This window comes from Delphinus delphis, chromosome 16 (genome assembly GCF_949987515.2).
Source record: "Delphinus delphis chromosome 16, mDelDel1.2, whole genome shotgun sequence".
Taxonomy (NCBI): Eukaryota; Metazoa; Chordata; class Mammalia; order Artiodactyla; family Delphinidae; genus Delphinus; species Delphinus delphis.
Window position 1 is genome coordinate 26,231,486 of NC_082698.1, and position 22,781 is coordinate 26,254,266.

The 22,781-nt window shown below is 46.4% G+C and overlaps 2 protein-coding genes and 1 pseudogene across 2 annotated transcripts; 2 read left to right on the forward strand and 1 right to left on the reverse strand.

Moving 5' to 3' along the window:
* Nucleotides 1-1,712: 1,712 nt before the first annotated feature.
* PITX3 (paired like homeodomain 3) lies at nt 1,713-3,362 on the forward strand. The gene is made up of 3 exons (XM_060033580.1): nt 1,713-1,842; nt 2,016-2,218; nt 2,775-3,362. The coding sequence occupies exons 1-3, from the start codon at nt 1,725-1,727 to the stop codon at nt 3,360-3,362; spliced, it is 909 nt and encodes a 302-aa protein (XP_059889563.1). The 5' UTR covers nt 1,713-1,724.
* Nucleotides 3,363-4,608: 1,246 nt separating this feature from the next.
* ELOVL3 (ELOVL fatty acid elongase 3) lies at nt 4,609-7,448 on the reverse strand. The gene is given in 5 exon segments (XM_060033581.1): nt 4,609-5,036; nt 5,295-5,396; nt 5,399-5,445; nt 6,084-6,215; nt 7,162-7,448. Coding segments are annotated over 5 exon segments (810 nt in total). The 5' UTR covers nt 7,263-7,448.
* A 3,362-nt stretch (nt 7,449-10,810) lies between these two features.
* On the forward strand, nt 10,811-11,921 carry LOC132439164 (formylglycine-generating enzyme pseudogene; annotated as a pseudogene).
* The last annotated feature ends 10,860 nt before the right edge of the window (nt 11,922-22,781 follow it).

The window sequence follows — 22,781 nt, forward strand, 5'->3', positions numbered from 1 at the left end:
AAGCCTCTGGCTCCAGTCCTCATATCTGGAAGGGGAGGGAAGCAGAGCAGCCCCACCCCTGGCCTGACTTCTCTCCTTCCTTCCCGGGGTTCCATTCAGCCCTGCTTCTCCAACCCTAGGAGAGGGTCCAAGGTCTAGTCCTCTCTGCCTGTGGAAAGAACAGGGACTGTTTCTCAACCTCCTGCCTTGACCTCTGACCCATCCCCAATCTAGCTTGAGAGGTGGAGAGGTGGGGGGACAGCTGTCATCTCTGAGCTTGTTGAAGGGGGCATTACCATGTGCAAATACAGGCCGCTGCCCATCTGCGCCTCCCTGAGAAAGGCTCCTAATAAATTCAGAGCAGCCAAGTGACACACGTCTCAATCTAGGCTAATCCTCCACATTAATGCCACCTTGCACAGCCTGCATTAAGTCCCTGTTAATGGGGAGGCAGATGGACCCCTCCTACCCAGCTTTTCATCCCTGTTTCTCTGTCCCCAGCCTCCTTTGGTTCTCCTCTGACCAAGAGGCATCTGGAGTCTTGAGCCCCACTAGTGCCCTTTTCCCTTCCCCCCACCAGAGGGGGCCTGGGAGAGCCAGAAGGAAAGGGGACCCTGCAGGGGAGACTTGGAGGGGGACCCAGGCAGGCTCCTGGGCAATGTCAGGTAAGGTTTGGCATAGGGAGTAAGGGTAGGAAGGGGGTTTTAAGAAGCCCACATCCACAGCCTGGGGTGGGCCAGCAAGAAGCTGTGCGTGACAGTGGTGACTGGTAGGGTGCAGTGTGTGTCTGGGCAGGTATAGAAGCAGAGAGTGATTTTCAAACTTGTTTTTGATCATGGAAGACTTTCTTCAAATGAAATCTCTCCAGAAAGCATAAACAAAACAGACAAAAGCAGGGCTGCCCTAGTTGAAGTAGACCCGAGTAAGATCAGGCTAGATCTCTGTCCCTGAGGTTAGCCCTAAGTTCCAGTCCCTGAGGGGGTTTGTGAGGAGGGCCCCAAAGAACACAGTCTGAAAAAGCAAACCAAGAGAAGCAGTTTAGGAATCTCCCAGACCTGGTTCAGATCCCAGCTCCACTGCTTACAAGCTCTTTAACCTTAATCATTACTTCAAGTCTCAGTTTCCTCACCTGAAAAAGGGTGATCATACCTAATATTGATGCATTCTTGTGAGGGGAGAGATAATGAGGTGAAGACACATAGTAAGTACTCATAAATGATAGCAGTGATTCTCCTTATGGGAGACATATAAGGCCTGGTTCAAAATCAAATCTGTCCCACTGGAGAGTGAATAACACAGGTTCAGACTGCGTCTCAGGTGTGACTGGCTGAGAGGCATGTTTGAGTTTAAGGGGATATTGGGCACTCGTGTGAGAGGGAATTTAATTTTTGAGTATGTGGTGTATGGTATGTGGTATGCAACAGTGTGGTTTTCATTAATTCAATAAATATCTGTTGAACACCAACAGTGCACCAGGCAGGGTTCTAGGTGCCCAACACTGAAGAAATCAAAGTCTAGTGTGTATAACTGTGTATAAAATCTCTTGAGTATACACCTCTCCCCGCCTTAGGCTGCTGTTTCACCATTCTATCCTAGGGCACCCTACACAGGGGTAGCTTTATGTCGGTGGCAGAGAAAAGGGGCAGAGAACTAGTGGGGAAACACTACTGGGAACCGGATAACCCGGAGATTTTCTACCCATTAACCAGGTCTGTGTCTTCGCTTCCCTCCAGAGTCCTCCCCCCATGGAGTTCGGCCTGCTCAGCGAGGCAGAGGCCCGGAGCCCCGCCCTCTCGCTGTCAGATGCGGGCACCCCCCACCCCCCAATCCCGGAACACGGCTGCAAGGGCCAAGAGCACAGCGGTGAGCGCGCCACCTTCTGGGGGGTGGGGGAAATAACAGCTCCATCCCTAACGAGGGTGGGACCCGGGAGTGCAAGCCCAGGTGGGAGTGAGGGGCCCCGCCGAGGAAGTCCCCGAGCCCGGGAATCCGCACAGGCAAGAACGCGCTGTGACCGACCCCACCCCGGCTCCCAGACTCGGAGAAGGCCTCGGTTTCGTTGCCCGGCGGCTCCCCCGAAGACAGCTCGCTGAAGAAGAAGCAGAGGCGGCAGCGCACGCACTTCACCAGCCAGCAGCTGCAGGAGCTGGAGGCGACCTTCCAGAGGAACCGCTACCCCGACATGAGTACGCGGGAAGAGATCGCCGTGTGGACCAACCTCACCGAGGCCCGCGTGCGGGTACGCCGCCCCCCACCCCCAGAGCCGCCACCCTCACTCCATCCCGGGCCTCCCTCTCGCGGGCCGCTCCGCAAGTAGCTTCGGAACCAGCATCCTGTAGTTCTGCCCTGCCTGCCCCATCCTCGGACCCAACACCCGACGTCCCCCGGCCCCGGCCCCTGCCCGCACGGCCTTCTTTCCGCCAGCCTCCAATCTCTGCTCTTCCTGCATCCTTTCACTCCAGACGGCGCGCTCCCTCTCCCCTGGCACTGTCTCTGGTTCCCCTCTTCACCTCTCCTAGACCCGATCCTGCTGCCCACCCCCGCAGCCCTGTCGCCCCCGACTCAGTTCTGCGGCAGACTGTTTCTTTCTCAGCCCGCTGACTCCGTGAGCTCTTCCCTCACCCCGACCGGCTGCTCTACCACCCCATTCCCGTTTCTGGGTGGTTATGCTCCACCACCTCCTCTCGCTTATGCTCCGCCCGGCCCCGGACCCCGCTTGGTCCCCTGCCTGGGCGACCCACCCACCAAACAACTGCGAGGGCCGGGCCCTGACAGCCTTTCTCCCACGCCCACAGGTGTGGTTCAAGAACCGGCGCGCCAAGTGGCGAAAGCGCGAGCGCAGTCAGCAGGCGGAGCTGTGCAAGGGCGGCTTCGCGGCGCCGCTAGGGGGGCTGGTGCCGCCCTACGAGGAGGTGTACCCCGGCTACTCGTACGGCAATTGGCCACCCAAGGCGCTGGGCCCGCCGCTCTCAGCCAAGACCTTCCCGTTCGCCTTCAACTCGGTCAACGTGGGGCCTCTGGCTTCACAGCCTGTCTTCTCGCCACCCAGCTCCATCGCCGCCTCCATGGTCCCCTCGGCCGCGACTGCCCCGGGCACTGTGCCAGGGCCCGGGGCCCTGCAGGGCCTAGGTGGGGGGCCCCCCGGGCTGGCTCCGGCCGCAGTGTCCTCCGGGGCAGTATCCTGCCCTTACGCCTCGGCCGCCGCAGCCGCAGCAGCAGCCGCCTCCTCCCCCTACGTATATCGGGACCCGTGTAACTCGAGTCTGGCCAGCCTGAGGCTCAAGGCCAAACAGCACGCCACTTTCAGCTACCCCGCCGTGCCCGGGCCGCCCCCGGCCGCCAACCTCAGTCCGTGCCAGTACGCAGTGGAACGGCCTGTGTGAATGGCCCCGCCCGTCGATCATCCCTGAGGGCGGGGGCGATAATTTACGGCCTCTACGGACTGGGGTCGTCTTGCCTGGCTTGCCCCCGCCCCGGGGTCTGAGAGGGGTGCTGGGGCAGTCGGGCTTGGGGAGGCGGCCGGTTCAGGAGAGAGCCTTCCCCCTCCCAGGCCTGAGGGGTGGACTGGGCCCTTAGTCCGCGCCCCTGGAACTGAGGCCAGGAACAGGGACCAGTTCCCCGGGGGGCCAACTCACCCTTGGTCCACCCCGCCTTCTCCAGACTCCCCTTCCCCGGTTTTCAAAGATAAATGAAATAAACGTGCGCGGACTGTCAAAGGCCTGATGATTCAGAGTTGCGGTTGAGCCTTCTCCCCTTATCCTTCCCCATGTCTAAAGGAGAGCTGGGTGTACAGGAAACAGATAGGGGTCCAGGCTTCTAGGGCTTCAGTCCTCCCCAGGCCACCATCACCAAGACGGGGAAGCCTGGGGATTCCTGGAGCTGAGCGGCGCACGCATGCGTGCGTGCGTGTGTAGGTGTGTATGGCTTGGACAAAGCTGGTACTGCAGCGCCACCTCGTGGTCTCATGGAGGATAACTGGAAGGTCTGATCTCGAATGCTTACTTAAAGATGTCAATTCTGCAGCTTAGGAAGCCTATGACTTTAGAAAAAGTTACTCCACCTTTCTGCAGCTGTTTCTCACTGTTCCTATGAGGGGCTTGGGCCTCTAACAGCAATAAACTTCTGGTCTGTAACAGACATTTATTAAGTGCCTACCAGGCCTAGTATTCTTATTGAGTGTCTGTGTGTGACTCATCCTTCCACACACCACACCCTCTTAAGCTTCTCACCCACTGCCGGCAGCCCTCCTCCATCACAGCAGTCCCCTTCATCCTCAAAATCCCCAAACCCCAAAAACCTTGTTGAAATCTTTAATTTAAAAAATAGAGCAAGAAGAAGAAAGATTTCTGGAAATATAGATCACTCAGCTCTGGGGAGCCTCTTCAGTCCCACTCCATCCCAGGGACTGTTTGGCCTTCACATTAAAAACAGAAACAGCAAAGTACTAGATCACACCCCCACCCCAGGGGTGACACTTCTTGACTGTCATAACCTCCTGCCACCTTGGGGTACACATCCCGTGGGGAAACCATGCAGAAAAGGCATCCTAATTATTTTCCCAAACCTAAGCTCAGCCCTTCAGTGCCCTGGGGAGGAGAGAGCTCAGGGCTCCTTCTTTTCTCCAACCCTTCACTGGCTCTTGGTCTTGGCCTTGACCTTGGTAATTACATAGTTTTGGTGGAAGAACTGGACAAAGAGGAGGAAATAGGTTGTATACAAGATGAAGGACCAGAAGAGGTGTTCCTTTGTTGTATGGCATCCCTGTTCCTGTCTCCAGATGTAAGTCAGGATACCGACCGTAGCTCCCATAAACATCTGCAGGATTTGCAGGCTGGTGACGAGCATGGGAAACCACCTGGGGGGCTTTACTTTGGCAGCCTTCAGAGTATAGTAGGTGTACATGATGGCACGTACACCGTAGTTCATGGTCATGAACCAGCCGCCTGCAGCCACCTTGTTCTTGTATCCAAAGCTCTTGTACACTAGCTCTGTGCTGTGGTGGTACCAGTGCACAAAGATGAGTGGCCATTTATACAGGATGATGAAGGCTGTGTCTCCTGGGAGATGGGGAGTCATAGCTGGCATACCACCCAGTGTTGGGACCACCCTCCGCACTGGACGTGGGGGCATATGGGGAATTGTCAGGGCAGGGAGAGGGGTTTTTGTGGCAGAGAATCTAAGGAGGGGCTTGGGTGAGAGGTGTTGTTAGGACCCAGGGGTGGGGAAGGGACTTTCCATGTGATGGGTAAGGCGGGGGGGCCCTGAGGAGGGGTGCAGTTGACTGGACACCAGAGAGACGAAGCCTTGCCACTCACCAAGTTCAATGATCTTGCTGAGAACAAAGTGGCAGGATCAGAATTTGATTATGGGATTATCGGTGAAGATGAAGAAGCATACAGTTTTCTTTAGGCTCCCCTAAGTAGCACAGTCCCCGTATAGCCCCATGTCCTCACTGCCCCAAGGATACTGAAATGGGACAGAGGAAAAGGGTATAAGGGTCATTCCCAGGCACCAATCCACGCTTCACCTGGTCAAATTCCACCACCTCCCCCCGCTCCACAGGGGATGGGTCACAGCTTCTGAGATTCTGTGGCCAACCTGGTAGAGCCAACCAGTAATCTAGAAGACATGAAGGCTAGAGAAGGACCAGGGAGTGCTGGAGGTTGGGACTGAAAGTTGAATTAGGGAATAGGGCTCATGGGATGGGAGGAGATGGGTGGCAGGATGGGGGGTGATCGAAGGAGTTTGGGGGGGCGGAATATGGGAAGAAGGGGCTGGGGAAGTTATTGGGAGGTCTTGGGATAGGGTATTAGATGCAGAGAGTATTAGAGGCTGGGGAAAATGTTGGAAGTACCAAGACTCCATGAGCACAAGAGGACTTGTGAGAGAGAGCAGAGACAGCTAGTTCGGGGACTGGAGAAGGAAAACGGGAATATGGGAGGAGGGTGGAACCTGAGGAGAGAGTTAGAGCTGAGAGAATGGGATAGGAAGAGAGTTAGGGGGCAAAACTTGGGGAGTTGATACAATTGAGGTTTCTAGAAAGTTTTTAGGGATAGAATGTGGGTCTAGGGTCTATAAGATGGGTTGTGGGGGGGGGGTCTTACCTGAAGATTGCAAGGCAGAATGACCAAAGGATGAGAGGTCCCTGCAGGTTGAAGCCCTTCCGTGCCCTCATGTAGTTCTGCCCCACAAAGATGAGCAGCAGGTAGATCAGAGCTATGGTGAATGAGGTTGCCCTGGCAGGCAGAAGGGAGAGGGGATGGGCTTATGGGTAGGTGCTGGTTAGAGGAATGCCCACTCATATCCCCAGGTGAGTGCTCTGGGTTGGAGTCCTACTTCTGCCATTTACTAGCTGTGTGACACTGGAAAAACTACTTAGTTTTCTGAGCATTAGTATTCCCCTTATTTTGTAAGAGGGGAATACCACTCCTTTCCTGACAGTGTTAATATATACAAAGTACCTAGCACAGGGCAGGGGCTATGTCCAAGGTTTCTTTGATTACTGCTCTCTCAATGGGGTTGGGAGCAGGTGACAGCTGCTGACCCATGCCTAGAAGCAACCCAGGACTGTGGTGTAAGAAGAATGTGGCAACAGCTTCTGCCTGGTTGGGTCATGACAAATTGGAGCACAAAGTCAACCCACAAACACCTCTGAGGAGCTCTTGGGCAAAGCCCGAGGAAATTTTGGAAGAGTATCTAGATTTTGTCTCCTTCTCCACAGCAGGGATGATGGAGCATTTGAGGAACAAGATGATAACTGTGAAGGGAAGGCTGTCCCCGGGTACCAGCACTATGCACGCATGCGCACACATGCGGCCACAAAGGATGGAGAGTCATCTATAAGGTGGGTGCGAGTAGGAGTTCAGATCAACTCCATTCTTCAGAGACCAGTTCTCACTACACTCTTTCCTCTTGGTTTCTGTCTCCTCCCACATTCCTCACCCCATCCTCTTATTTCTGCCTTCCTTTCTTCCAGACCTAACCTCTCTGAGGTGCCACACTACCTGCACCTTGGACAACGGGTACGTGAAGCCAGTACTGGGGAGCCCGATACCTTTGCTCTTTAGCAAAATCACTGTGGGTATTCTGTGTATCGCCCTCCCCCTCTTCCGCCAATCCCCCCAAATAGCAATCATCAGAGTTGGGCCCCTGACACGGCTCTTCCCCTTCTCCAGGTCTCACCAGTACTCCTCCAAAACGGGCCTTATGTCCTGGAACAGCTCGAAGTTGTAGGGCTGGAACATCTGCTCTACTTCATCTGAGACATTCATGGCTGTGACCATTTCGTTCTGCAGATGCTGAGGTCGGGAGCTTAGGGAGCCGGACGAGAGTTAGGGGACCGAGGATGGAGCGAACCTTGGGGCAGGACTGACCAGACCCAGAACCCAAGGTACTACGCGGCAAGCCGAAGAGCGTCAGATCCAGGCACGTGCGCTGCAGTCCAGCCGGCTTCCACCACCGCCGCCACTGCGGTATATAACGCGGAATTGCCAAGCAGCAGGCCTCGGAGGCTCGCGGCCCCCTCCCTGCGCCCGGCCAATCTCGACCAAGATACGCCCCTGTCCCACCCCTGGGCCGCAGCCCGCTCTCTGATTGGTCATTCAATGGATGAGGCTCCCCCCAGAAGCCTCGCACTACAGTTGGCCTTCGCCACGCCCACCTTCCCATCTTTTTCTCCCGGCAACACTTCCACTCCCACCTGTTTGGCTTAGCCATTGTGGCCTTGCTAGTTACCGAGACAGGCCAGGCTTCCCCTGGCACTGCGGACTATAACTTTGGCTTCAGTTTGCTTTAATCCTGACCTACCTGGCAGTGAACAGAGAATGGAGGTGTCCTCAGTCTCTGGTGCCAGACATAGGGGTGTCAGTTTCCCACCTCCCCGAGACGCTGGGAAAACCAGGCCTGGGATGAGGCTGGGTCAGGCTGGGGAAGGAGCAGCAAAGAGCCCCTCCCGTAGTCCCACCTGCCTCCCTCAGGTCTGTAGTTGTGGGTGGGAGGGAGATGAATTATAATGAGTTTTATTGTGGAGGTAGGTGATGTTTGTTGAGGCTGTTGTGGTTTCTTTACAGTTTCCTGAATTCCTGAACTGCTCCAGCCTGACACCCAGTAATAACCCTGGGGAGGGAATGGGGTCACCCTCTGGACTTCTGGGATTATTGTCTTCAGGTTTCCTGGAGACCTCCTGCGATTTATAGAAGAGGAGATGCAGTGCATCTCCCAGTGTCCTGCGTTCACCCCTAGTCTGTGCTTATCTAATCAAACCTACTTTTTCCTTGCCTGTATACCCAGCCCCAAGCAAATAAATATTTTAAAACTTTTAAGGCCTTATTTATTTCTCTCCTAGTCTTTATGAGAGTGAGGGAGAAATACAAGGCTTGAAGGCAGTTTGAGATAAGATGGAGATTTGCAAAACAAATGCTAAGATAATTAAATGTAAAATATTTAAAACCACAAAGCTGCTATAAATGGCTCTGTGCAGTAAAGCCCACAGGCTCTGTAGCCAGAGGACCCAGGTAGGAATTCCAGCTCCACTTCTCAGCTACTGTCTGAGCTGAGGGTGGAGTGAGAAGTCCTGCCCATGCTATCTAAATGACTCTCAAGTGCATCCCTTTGTCTCTGTTCCTCATCACTTCTCACCGGGTTACTACAGCCACTACCTTAGTCACAATAACTGGTTGCATCACCACCTTCTCTAATATAGTGCTTTCTATTGCATTAGAATCAAAAAAGAACACCCAAACCTGGCTGATCATAGCATTCCTGAGCCCCAACCCCAGAGCCTCTGACCCAGTATGTGGTCTCGGACCATTCTTTGAAAACCACCACTTTCTGTCCTCTCAGCCAAAAGAGGGTTCTCAAACGTAAATTGGATCAAGCTGCTTTCCTGCTTAAAAACTTACTGGCTCTCGATTGCTTCACACATAGCCTGACACTCAGAAGGTGATCAGCACATGTTTGATGGATCAATGAACAAATGAAAGAATGAACATTGCAAGAATAATACCAGCTAGGGACTTCCCTGGCAATCCAGTGGTTAAGACTCTGTGCTCGTAATGCAAGGGGCACAGGTTTGATCCCTGGCTGGGGAAATAAGATCCTGCATGCTGCACAGTACAGCCAAAAAAATTAAATTAAATTTAAAAAATTAAAAACATAGGTGTGGCCACCTGTTGGGATCTTTAATAATTGAAAAAAGAAAAACAAAACAAAACAGCTTAAAAAAAAATAATTCCACCTAGGTGTTACAAGACCTGGATTCAAATGTCAGCTCTACCATTAGTTATGCGATTTTAGGCAAATTACCTAACTTCTCTGAGACTCAGATTCTTCAATAAAATGTAGATAGTCATACTTGCCTGCCTACCTCACAAGGTTGGGGTCAGTATACAAGTCAGATAATATCAATGAAAGGATATTATGGACTAGACACATGGAAATGTCAGGGTGAATCATTTGGGGAGGTTTACAAATGCATATGGGTATGTATACACAGTCCTGGGTTTCTCTCAAATAAAGATATTTTACATTGCCTTTCCCTGTGAAGTTTAATGGTGAGGCTTGAGGGAGGGGTGTGTGTAAGAAGGGAAGAAGAAGAAAAACCTCCAGAAATTATTTCCTAGGGGAAACCTTCCGTGACATTTGGACTTGGTCTGCTACTCCTGTTATATATAAATTGCTCTCATAGCATGGCATTTCTTTCGTTCAATGAGAGTTTATAATTATGATTTCTTGATTAATACTTGTTTCCCCTACTAGTCCTTGAGCTCCATAAATGCAAGGAATATGTCTACCTCTCATTAGCTACCAGAAAGGTCTTTCTAAAACATACATTAGATCATGTCATTCTTCTTTAAGAACAAAAAAATCTTCAGGACAAAGTCAGATTCCTGAGGTTAGCCCTAACTCTTTCTTTATAGCCAATGTCCCACCATCCTTCAGCCGCAGCGTTCCACATTTTAGCTATAATGGAAGAGTTGCAACCCCATAACACAGCACCATATTTTCAGACTTTTCAGCTCCTTTACCTCTCTCCGTATTGTTCCCTCTCCCCACACATCATTTTCTCACCTGGACAAATCTTATTGTTCCGCCCTAGCTCTGAAGTCACTTACCCTGCAAAGGCCTAATCTTTTTCAGACAGGGACAACCCTTCTCTTCTTTGTCTTCCACCCACAGGACTTTGCCCAAACAGCCTTCCAGGATTGTGCTTCTACCGAGGGAGTACAGTTAACCATATATTTCCTATACTATTCTGGCTCCCACACCCTATCTCAAAGGGTCGTTTTTGTTAGGTCACTCCCCCTCTGAGGGATGCACACAGCTCTTGGCACAGAGTGGGCACTCAAAATATGTCTGTTGCTTTGAATTGAGTAGGCACCTAAGAGGAAAAACAAACAATAAACATGTGTATTTTAAAAAAGACTCAATTCCTTAGTAATTAGGGAAATGCAAATTAAAGACTGTAAGCATAGTATGGTTCCAATTAACAGCCATTAAACAGAGTAAAAATTAAATACCCAGCGCTGGTCCAAGCTTTGGGTAACAACAGATACATTCACACCTGGCTAGTGGCCAGGTAAACTGCCATAATCCTTCGAGAGGCACACTTAGGTCACACTTAGCAAGAGCCAGCTAGTTTGCTTTGACCCAGTCTCTCATCTAGGAACTTAAAACCCAGAAACAGAACAAAAGAAAAAAAATATCTATGTGTACTAAAATACTTACGTCATTGGGACTTAAAAGGGCTGCAAACAATCCACTAATGAGTGCTTAAATTATTAAATACTATACTACATACTAAGATTACAAAACAGCTTGCAGCTACCAGAACATGGAGAAACGTGAAACCATGTTTGTAAAATAACGTGAAAGAAAAACAATATTTAAAACTGTATCTAGCTCGTCCTTCTGCCGCTGCTCTTGGGCCGGGCAGCGCGTGGGGGAGGGGGGCGAAGGGGCCGGGGAGAGGCTTCGGGCGCGGCTTCCCTCGCAGGCTCCTGGGGTTCTGGCACTCCCCAGCGGCCCGGGGCCCATGGCAGCTCGGCGGCAGCGCACCGGGAGGCCAATGTCCGGGGCTCGGTCCCCAGAGAGCCGCCGTTCCTACGCTCCAAGGTGATCCCCATCCCTGCCGGAGTATTTACAGTGGGCACCAATGATCCTCAGATAAAGTAGGATGGGGAAGCACTTGCGAGGAGAGTTGCTATTGATGTCTTTTACATGGATGCCTATGAAGTCAGTAATGCTGAATTTGAGAATTTGTGAACTCAGCTGGCTAGCTGACAGAGGCTGAGAAGTTCGGTGACTCCTTTGTCTTTGAAGAAATGTTGAGTGAGCAAGTGAAGTCTAATATCCAACAGGCAGTTGCAGCTGCTCCCTAGTGGTTACCTGTTAAAGGCACTAACTGGAGACACCCAGAAGGGCCCAACTCTACTGTTCTACACGGGCCAGATCATCACGTCTCCTACTGCACGTGGATGGGGAAGTGGTTGCCCATGGAAGCTGAGTGAGAATACAGCTGTCGACGAGGCCTGTAAAATAGACTTTTCCCCTGAGGCAACAAACTGCAGCCGAAAAGCCAACATTATACCAACTTCTGGCAGGGTGAGTTTCCTGTGACCAGCACCAGAGCGGACGGCTTTCCGAGGAACCGCGCCTGTTGACGCCTTTCCTCCCAATGGTTATGGCTTATGCAATATAGTAGGGACGCCTGAGAGTCGACTTTAGACTGGTGGACCGTTCACCATTCTGTTGAAGAAACGATTAACCCAAAAGGCTTTCCCCTTCTGGGAAAGACCGGTTGAAGAAAGGTGGATCCTACGTGCGCCATAAATCCTACTGCCTATAGGTGTCGCTGTGCTGCTCGAAGCCAGAACACACCCGACAGCTCCGCTTCGAATCCGAGATTCCGCTGAGCAGCCGACCGCCTGCCCACCACCGGCTAAGAGCCAAGAAGAGCCTTCCCGAATCCGAGAAGTCGTGTGTAACCTGCACACGGCTTCCATCAGAACGCTGAACAATCTCGTGTGAAGAATTCCCGCCCCGAGGTGGGTTACATGCCTGCCCGATGGCCAAAGGAACGCCATTGCCAGACCAAATCGCTGACTTGCATCAGCATGTGTGGTTTATCGTGTGGTGTATTTCACGTTACCTTTGAGAGTCTTTAAGAGGAAGGAAGTGGAGGGCACCCTGAGCTAGGCTTCAGGAGGCCTGCCTTCTCCCCCTGCGGTTAGACCCCAGAGTCCCACACTTGACCTTCCTGGGCCTCAGTGACCTCATCTGTCCAGTGAAGGGATACATAACACGATTTCTGAGGCTCTCTCCCGCTCACAGATTCTCTGAATATATCAGATTCTGTTGTGATTTCATAGTGAGAATTTATGACTGATGATTTTTTACCTATTTTTTTCCATTTGTGAACCTTGGGTGATACTAACCATGTACAATAACTGTTCTCTTATGTATTATTTTCAGAAAAGGATGGGGGTGGTGGTGGTGATGAGTCTTTATATTCATACTGCATTTCTTTTTGTCAAGGAAATCAGGGTCTTTTACATTGTTATGATGAATCCCACTTGGGTCAGTGATGGTATGCTCAAGTTCAGCAATCTAAACACACAGGAATGTCTGCGGGGTGACTCTACTGTGCTTTATCCTTTAACATTAAATGCCTGTGGTTCAGGGGGGCAGTTACAAGCCCCATTTCCCCCGTCCCCAAAGCCTTTGGTGAATGTGAAACGTGTGCTACACGGAGAAACCTGTTTAATTCCAGACGTACGAGAAAAGTAACAAGCACCTTGAATTAACTGTTTTCAAGGTATCCAATGTTTTGTAATAGGGAAGCAGGAAATCTTACTGGCTGTGGAGTATCAGATGATTTGGATCATGCACTGTCAAATAAGCTGGTATCTGCTAAATAAGAAAAAAAATTTAAAAAAGAACTCTCTATCCTATCACCTCAGTTATCTAAAAGTGATGATGTCCGTAAAGTTTGAAGTCAAAAAGAAACACTAAAATATGAAATCATTTGATGGGATGGGTGAGATTATAGGAAAGAATTAGAAGCATTTAAGGTTTTTTTCCATGATATTTTAAAATTGATCTCATAACATTTTTTAATGCTATGCACCCAGGGAATTATGCTTTTAATATAGGAAATGATCAGATATAATGTTAAGTAAAAAAATGTAGGATATAGAATGTACATGTAATATGGTCTCAAATTGGTGGAAGAAATGTAGATGGAAAGAATATTTGTAAACTTTTTGTAGAGAAAAAATATGGAAGAAAACTATGTTGAGAACCAGTATTGGAAGGAAATTCACCAAAATGCTAATAGAGTTTGTCTGAATAGTGAAATAATGGGTGATTTTTATATTATTTTTAAAATCAGTAAATGTTCAAAACTAAAATGAATGTATTGAAATTCCTTGGATTTCAGTCTTTGCCATGTGTTCTGTCACTAATTGGCTTCTCTGCTTCTACCTTCCCTACTCTAAGGTCCTGCATGTCCCTATCAGGTTCATCTCCTTTCCCCAGTATTTTTACTGACTTGGTTTGGCTTCTAGATTTCTGCTGTGCCTTTACTGATGCTTCTTCTCATACTTCTCACTTCTTTAATGATGTTCTTTCTTTCTTTTTTAAAAAATATTTATTTATTTGGCTGTGCTGGGTCTTAGTTGCAGCATGCAGGTTCTTCGTTGCGGTATGTGGGATCTTTTAGTTGTGGCATGCAGGATCTTTGAGTGGCGGTATGCAGGATCTAGATCCCTGACCAGGGATCAAACCCATGCCCCCTGCATTGGGAGCACGGAGTCTTAACCACTAGACCACCAGGGAAGTCCCAATGCTGTTGTCTCTTAAAGTCCTGTCCCATCTCTTTCTCTCTCACTCTATACTCTCTTTCCTGGCTATCTAATTCCCTCTTAGGGCTTTACCTGTTCCTTCTACTTGGATGACCCCACATTACTTATCTTCTATATTGACCTGTCTTCTCTATTCTTGCTCACATTTGCAGCTGCCCATTGGACTTCTCCACTTGATGACTTGAGTTACAGACAGCTCACACTCAGGTGTAGAAACCCAGCTCATCTTTTACCCAGACCTGCCTGTTCATTTCGCTAACTTATTTCCATTAAAATCACCACCGGGCTCTAGGTTCCTAGGCAGGATTGGCTACATAATTTGCAGGGCTCGGTGCAAAATAAAAATGTCAAGTCCCTTGTTCAAAAATTATTAAGAATGTCAAGTTGGCGGCAGCAGAACCTCAACCAAATGCAGGGCGCTTCTAAGTGTGGGGCCCTGTGTGGCTGCACAGGTGGCACACCTAGGCTTAAATCTAGGGGTCATCTTGGACTCCTCTCTCTCCTTTATTTTTATTATTTTTTATCATTTAAAATTTATTTATTTTTTTATAGAGCAAGTTCTTATTACTTATCTATTTTATACATATTAGTGTATATATGTGAATCCCAATCTCCCAATTCATCTCACCACCACCCCACCACCCCCGCCACTTTCCCCCCTTGGTGTCCATACATTTGTTCTCTACATCTGTGTCTCTATTTCTGCCCTGCAAACCAGTTCATCTGTACCATTTTTCTAGGTTCCACATATATGCTTAATATATGATATTTGTTTTTCTCTTTCTGACTTACTTCATTCTGTATGACAGTCTCTAGATCCATCCACGTCTCTACAAATGACCCAATTTCATTCCTTTTTATGGCTAAGTAATATTCCATTGTATATATGTACCACATCGTCTTTATCCATTCATCTGTCGATGGGCATTTAGGTTGCTTCTATGACCTGGATATTGTAAATAGTGCTGCAATGAACTTTGGGGTGCATGTGTCTTTTTTTTTTCTTTAACATCTTTATTGGAGTATAATTGCTTTACGATGGTGTGTTAGTTTCTGCTTTATAACAAAGTGAATCAGCTATACATATACATATATCCCCATATGTCCTCCCTCTTGCATCTCCCTCCCTCCCTCTCTATCCCATCCCTCTAGGTGGTCACAAAGCACTGAGCTGATCTCCCTGTGCTATGTGGCTCCTTTCCACTAGCTATGTATTTTACATTTGGTAGTGTATATATGTCCATGCCACTCTCTCACTTCGTCCCAGCTTACCCTTCTCGCTTCCTGTGTCCTCAAGTCCATTCTCTACATCTGCATCTTTATTCCTGTCGCGCCCCTAGGTTCTTCAGAACCTTTTTTTTTTTTTAGATGCCATATATATGTGTTAGCATATGGTATTTGTTTTTCTTTTTCTGACTTATTCACTCTGTATGACAGACTCTAGGTCCATCCACCTCACTACAAATAGCTCAATTTTGCTTCTTTTTATGGTTGAGTAATATTCCATTGTATATACGTGCCACATCTTCTTTACCCATTCATCTGTCAATGGACACTTAGGTTGCTTCCATGTCCTGGCTATCGTAAATAGAGCTTCAATGAACATTGTGGTACATGACTGTTTTTGAATTATGGTTTTTCTCAGGGTATATGTCCAGCAGTGGGATTGCTAGGTCATATGGTAGTGCTATTTTTCATTTTTTAAGGAAACTACATAATGTTCTCCATAGTGGCTGTATAAATTTACATTCCCACCAACAGTGCAAGAGGCTTCCCTTTTCTCCACACCCTCTCCAGCATTTGTTGTTTGTAGATTTTCTGATGATCCCCATTCTAACAGGTGTGAGGTGATAACTCATTGCAGTTTTGATTTGCATTTCTCTAATAATTAGTGATGTTGAGCAGCTTTTCATGTGCTTCTTGGCCATCTGTATGTCTGCTTTAGAGAAACGTCTATTTAGGTCTTCTGCCCATTTTTGGATTGTGTTGTTTGTTTTTTTAATATTGAGCTGCATGAGCTGTTTATATATTTTGGAGATTAATCCTTCGTCCATTGATTCGTTTGCAAATATTTTCTCCCATGCTGAGAGTTGTCTTTTCATCTTGCTTATGGTTTCCTTTGCTGTGCAAAAGCTTTGAAGTTTCATTAAGTCCCATTTGTTTATTTTTGTTTCTATTTCCATTACTCTAGGAGGTGGATCAAAAAAGATCTTGCTGTGATTTATGTCAAAGAGTGTTCTTCCTATGTTTTCCTCTAAGAGATTTATAGTGTCTGGTCTTACATTTAGGTCTGTAATCCATTCTGAGTTTATTTTTGTGGATGGTGTTAGGGAGTGTTCTAATTTCATTCTTTTACATGTAGCTGTCCAGTTTTCCCAGCACCACTTATTGAAGAGCCTGTCTTTTCTCCATAGTATATCCTTGCCTCCTTTGTCATAGATTAGTTGAGCATAGGTGCGTAGGTTTATCTCTGGGCTTTCTATCTTGTTCCATTGATCTATGTTTCTGTTTTTGTGCCAGTACCATATTGTCTTGATTACTATAGCTTTGTAGTATAGTCTGAATCCAGGGAGTCTGATTCCTCCAGCTCCGTTTTTTCCCTAAAGACTGCTTTGGCTATTCGGGGTCTTTTGTGTCTCCATACAAATTTTAAGATTTTTTTGTTCCAGTTCCGTAAGAAATGCCATTGGTAATTTGATAGGGAATGCATTGAATCTGTAGATTGCTTTGGGTAGTATAGTCATTTTCACAATATTGATTCTTCCAATCCAAGAACATGGTATATCTCTCCATCTGTTTGTATCACCTTTAATTTCTTTCATCATTGTCTTATAGTTTTCTGCATATAGGTCTTTTGTCTCCCTAGGTGGCTTTATTCCTAGGTATTTTATTCTTTTTGCTGCAGTGGTAAACGGGAGTGTTTCCTTAATTTCTCTTTCAGATCTTTCATCATTAGTGTATAGGAATGCAAGAGATTTCTTTGCATTAATTTTGTATCCTGCAACTTTACCAAATTCATTGATTAGCTCTAGTAGCTTTCTGGTGGCCTCTTTAGGATTCTCTTTGCAAACAGCAAAGTTTTACTGCAAACAGCAACAGTTTTACTGCAAACAGCAACAGTTTTACTTCTTCTTTTCCAATTTGTATTCCTTTTATTTCTTTTTCTTCTCTGATTGCCGTGGCTAGGACTTCCAAAACTATGTTGAATAATAGTGGCAAGAGTGGACATCCTTGTCTTGTTCCTGATCTTAGAGGAAATGCTTTCAGTTTTTCACCATTGAGAATGATGTTTGCTGTGGGTTTGTCGTATATGCCCTTTATTATGTTGAGGTAGGTTTCCTCTATGCCCACATTCTGGAGAGTTTTTATCATAAGTGGGTGTTGAATTTTGTCACAAGCTTTTTCTGCATCTATTGAGATGATCATATGGTTTTTCTTCTTCAGTTTGTTAATATGGTGTATCACATTGATTGATTTGCATATATTGAAGAATCCTTGCATCCCTGGGATAAGTCCCTCTTGATCATGGTGTATGATACTTTTAATGTGTTGTTGGATTCTGTTTGCCAGTATTTTGTTGAGGATTTTTGCATCTATATTCTTCAGTGATATTGGTCTGTAATTTTCATTTTTATAGTATCTTGGTCTGGTTTTGGTATCAGAGTGATGGTGGTGGCCTCATAGAATGAGTTTGGGACTGTTCCTTCCTCTGCAATGTTTTGGAAGAGTTTGAGAAGGATGGGTGTTAGCTCTTCTCTAAATATTTGATAGAATTCACCTGTGAAGCCATCTGGTCCTGGACTTTTGTTTGTTGGAAGATTTTTAATCACAGTTTCAATTTCATCACTTGTGATTGGTCTGTTCATATTTTCTATTTCTTCCTGGTTCAGTCTTGGAAGGTTATACCTTCTACAAATTTGTCAATTTCTTTCAGGTTGTCCATTTTATTGGTATAGAGTTGCTTGTCATAGTCGCTTAGGATGCTTTGTATTTCTTCGGTGTCTGTTGTAACTTCTTCTGTTTCATTTCTAATTTTATTGATTTGAGTCCTCTCCCTCTTTTTCTTGATGAGTCTGGCTAATGGTTTATCAATTTTGTTTATCTTCTCAAAGAACTAGCTTTTAGTTTTATTGATCTTTGTTATTGTTTTCTTTGTTTCTATTTCATTTATTTCTGCTCTGGTCTTTATGATTTCTTTCCTTCTGCTAACTTTGGGGTTTTTTTGTTCTTCGTTCTCTAGTTCCTTTAGATGTAAGGTTAGATCATTTATTTGAGATTTTTCTTGTTTCTTGAGGTAGGCTTGTATAACTATAAACTTCCCTCTTAGAAGTGCTTTTGCTGCATCCCATACATTTTGGATTGTCGTGTTTTCATTGCAATTTGTCTCTAGGTATTTTTTGATTTCCTCTTTGATTTCTTCAGTGATCTCTTGGTTATTTAGTAACGTACTGTTTAGCCTCCATGTTTTTGTGTTTTTTACGTTTTTTTCCCTGTAATTGATTTCTAATCTCATAGTGTTGTGGTCGGAAAAGATGCTTGATGTAATTTCAATTTTCTTAAATTTACCGAGGCTTGATTTGTGACCCAAGATGTGATCTATCCAGGAGAATGTTCTGTGTGCACTTGAGAAGAAACTGTAAGCTGCTGTTTTTGGATGAAATGTCCTATAAATATCTATTAAATCTACCTGGACTATTGTGTGATTTTAAAGCTTGTGTTTCCTTATTAATTTTCTCTCTGGATGATCTGTCCATTGGTGTAAGTGAGGTGTTGAAGTTCCCCACTACTACTGTGTTACTGTGGATTTCCTCTTTTATAGCTGTTAGCAGTTACCTTATGTATTGAGGTGCTCCTATGTTGGGTGCATATATATTTAGAATTGTTATATCTTCTTCATGGATTGATCCCTTGATCATTATTTTGTGTCCTTCCTTGTCTCTTGTAACAGTCTTTATGTTAAAGTCTATTTTATCTGATACAAGTATTGCTACTCCAGATTTCTTTTGATTTCCATTTGCATGGAATATCTTTTTCTATCCCCTCACTTCCACTGTACGTGTCCCTAAGTCTGAAGTGGGTCTCTTGTAGACAGCATATATATGGGTCTTGTATCCATTCAGCGAGCCTGTGTCTTTTGGTTGGAGCATTTAATCCATTCATGTTTAAGGTGATTATCAATATGTATGTTCCTATTACCATTTTCTTAATTGTTTTGGATTTGTTTTTGTAGGTCCGTTTCTTCTCTTGTGTTTCCCACTTAGAGAAGTTCCTTTAGCATTTGTTGTAGAGCTGGTTTGGTAGTGCTGAATTCTCTTAGTTTTTGCTTGTCTGTAAAGCTTTTGATTTCTCCATTGAATCTGAATGAGATCCTTGCCGGGTAAAGTAATCTTGGTTGTAGGTTCTTACCTTTCGTTGCTTTAAATATATTGTGCCACTTCCTCCTGGCTTGTCGTGTTTCTGCTGAGAAATCAGCTGTTAACTTTATGTGAGTTCCCTTGTATGTTATTGGTCGTTTTGCCCTTCTTGCTTTCATAATTTTTCTTTGTCTTTAATTTTTGTCAATTTGATTACTATGTGTCTCAGCATGTTTCTCCTTGGGTTTATCCTGCCTGGGACTCTCTGCACTTCCTGGACTTGGGTGGCTATTTCCTTTCCCATGTTAGGGACATTTTCGACTATAATCTCTTCAAATATTTTCTCAGGTGCTTTCTCTCTCTCTTCTCCTTCTGGGACCTCTATAATGCGAACGTTGTTGCGTTTAATGTTGTCCCAAAGGTCTCTTAGGCTGTCTTCATTTCTTTTCATTCTTTTTTCTTTATTCTGTTCCGTGGCAGTGAATTCCACCATTCTGTCTTCCAGGTCACTTATCCGTTCTTCTGCCTCAGTTATTCTGCTATTGATTCCTTCTAGTGTAGTTTTCATTTCAGTTATTGTATTGTTCATCTGTTTGTTTGTTCTGTAATTCTTCTAGGTGTTTCCTCTTTAATTCTTCTAGGTCTTTGTTAAACATTTCTTGCATCTTCTCGATCTTTGCCTCCATTCTTTTTCTGAGGTCCTGGATCATCTTCACTATCATTATTCTGAATTCTTTTTCTGGAAGGTTGCCTATCTCCACTTCATTTAGTTGTTTTTCTGGGGTTTTATCTTGTTCCTTCGTCTGGTACATAGTCCTCTGCCTTTTCATTTTGTTTGTCTTTCTGTGAATGTGGTTTTCATTCCACAGGCTGCAGAATTGTTCTTCTTGCTTCTGCTGTCTGCCCTCTGGTGGATGAGGCTATCTAAGAGGCTTGCGCAAGCTTCCTGATGGGAAGGACTGGTGGTCGGTAGAGCTGGGCGTTGCTCTGGTGGACAGAGCTCAGTAAAACTTTAATCCAGTTGTCTGCTGATGGGTGGGTCTGGGTTCCCTCCCTGTTGGTTGTTTGGCCTGAGGTGACCCAGCACTGGAGCCTACCCGGGCTCTTTGGTTGGGTTAATGGCAGACTCTGGGAGGGCTCACGCTAAGGAGTACTTCCCAGAACTTCTGCTGCCAATGTCCTTGTCCCCATGGTGAGTCACAGCCACCCCCCACCTCTGCAGGAGACCCTCCAACACTAGCAGGTAGGTCTGGTTCAGTCTCCTATGGGGTCACTGCTCCTTCCCGAGTCCTGATGTGCACACTACTTTGTGTGTGCCCTCCAAGAGTGGAATCTCTGTTTCCCCCAATCCTGTCAAAGTCATGCAATCAAATCCCGCTAGCCTTCAAAGTCTGATTCTCTAGGAATTCCTCCTCCCATTGCCGGACCCCCAGGTTGGGAAGCCTGACATGGGGCTCAGAACCTTCACTCCAGTGGGTGGACTTCTATGGTATAAGTGTTCTCCAGTTCGTGAGTCACCCACCCAGCAGTTACGGGATTTGATTTTATTGTGATTGCACCCCTCCTACCATCTCATTGCGGCTTCTCCTTTGTCTTTGGATGTGGGGTATCTTTCTTGGTGAGTTCCAGTGTCTTCCTGTCGATGATTGTCCAGCAGTTAGTTGTGATTTTGGTGCTCTCACAAGAGGGAGTGAGCACATGTCTTTCTACTCTACCATCTTCAACCAATCTCCTTTATTTTTTTTAATTAAGTTTTTTTTTTGGTTTTGTTTTTTTTGGCCATGCCACACAGCTTCCAAGATATTAATTCCCTGACCAGGGATCAAACCTGTGGCCCCTGCAGTGGAAGCACAGAGACCTGGACCGTGAGGGAAGGGTAGATAATGCATCCACTCACAAAGATGGGAAATAATGGGAGAGGAATACATTTGAATAGTGAGGTGAGAACGGAGATGAGTTCATTTTGGGTCCTATGAATGCAAGGTGCCAGTGGAACTTCCAGGTCAGAAGATCCAACAACCAGTTTCTAGATATCAGGCTGTCAGTAGAGGCTCAAGGTAGAGGGTATCACTGAACTACTGTTTTGAATGAAATTGGCCATGGAGTGAAGGTCAAGCAGGGCTTTTCAAAGTGGGGTCCATGGATCATTTATATTGTAATCTGAAGCTTGTTAAAAATGAAGTCTCTTGGGCCCAACCCAGCCTTCTGAATCTGAATATATCTGGAGGTAGAAAGGGCTTGGGAATTATAGCTTTTACAAGCTCCGCTGGTGATTCTTATGCTCCTTAGAATTTGAGAACAATTGATGTGAGTGAGAAGACTAAAGCAGCTACAACACCAGAGGAAATGTCAATATATAAAGTAGTGGCTTTCATACTTTTTTGACTGAGACATGGAAGGAGAAATACATGTTGTATTGTAATTCTGTACATATTTGACACAAAAAATTTTAAAGCATACGTATCTTTACCATATTGTGTCTGATATTTTTTTCTATTGTATTTCATTATTTATTTTATTTTATTTATTTATTTAGGTTGCACCAGGTCTTAGTTGCGGCATGCATGCGGGATCTAGTTCCCCGACCAGGGATTGAACCCAGGCCCCATGCATTGGGAGCTCACATTCTTACCCACTGGACCACCAGGGAAGTCCCTGTATTTCATTATTTTAAAATGCCCATCATGACCCACTAATAGCCTGCATCCTATAATTTGAAAAAAAAAAATCTGGTTAAGGAGTTATCAGAGGGAGAGGATGTTGCTAGTGAAAGGGAAAAAATAAATCTAAACTCTCCACAGGTTCTTCAGAGTCTAAACTACATTTCAAAGCTTTTGAGAGCAGGCCTGCATCTGAGTCATCTTTGAAGAACTCTCTGTGCTTCACATGTGGTAACTGTGACTGGATGAATGAATTCACAGAAGCCATGGCTCTGCCAAGAGCCCACAGTGACCCCCGCTGTCCATGTCAGCAGCCCAGGTCACAGGGAGGCTGGTGCCTACTAGATGTAGTGGCTAGAGAAGCTGCCCTGGCTTTGGCTCTGCCAGCTGCTCACCAGTCCTGCTAGGATTGCTTCTGTCTTCTGGGTGGCACCTGCCTTCCTTCTCAAAGGCCTCCGTGACCCCAGCCTGTCTACATCATCACCTTCTCTGATTAAGAGCCCAAGAACTAGTTTGAGCCTAAGAAAGAAAAAGGAGGTCCTGAAATCCAGGAATTAGTCTGACACTTAAAGCTAGATCTCAGTATTGTTAGAAGCCGGCCTGGGGCTCACAACTGGGCCAAGTTATTCTGCTCGACATAAACAATCTCATAGGCTATTGAACATTAGGCAAAGTCAATCTGAAGTCATGATAGAGTGAGGCAAAACAAAGCTACTACATAATTGTGTCTAAGCACAGGGACAAGGTCACTGTGCAACCCACAAAATCCTAAACATCCCCCTCCCAGCTTATGTGAATAGCACCTGCTTCTTAAACAGCTACAGCTTTATTCCCACTCGTTTGTCCTCCCCATAAATAAGATCTATTGGGATGAAGATGAAAGAGTAGGAGGATGTGGAGTTCAAGTCTCCTTACAACCAGGGCAC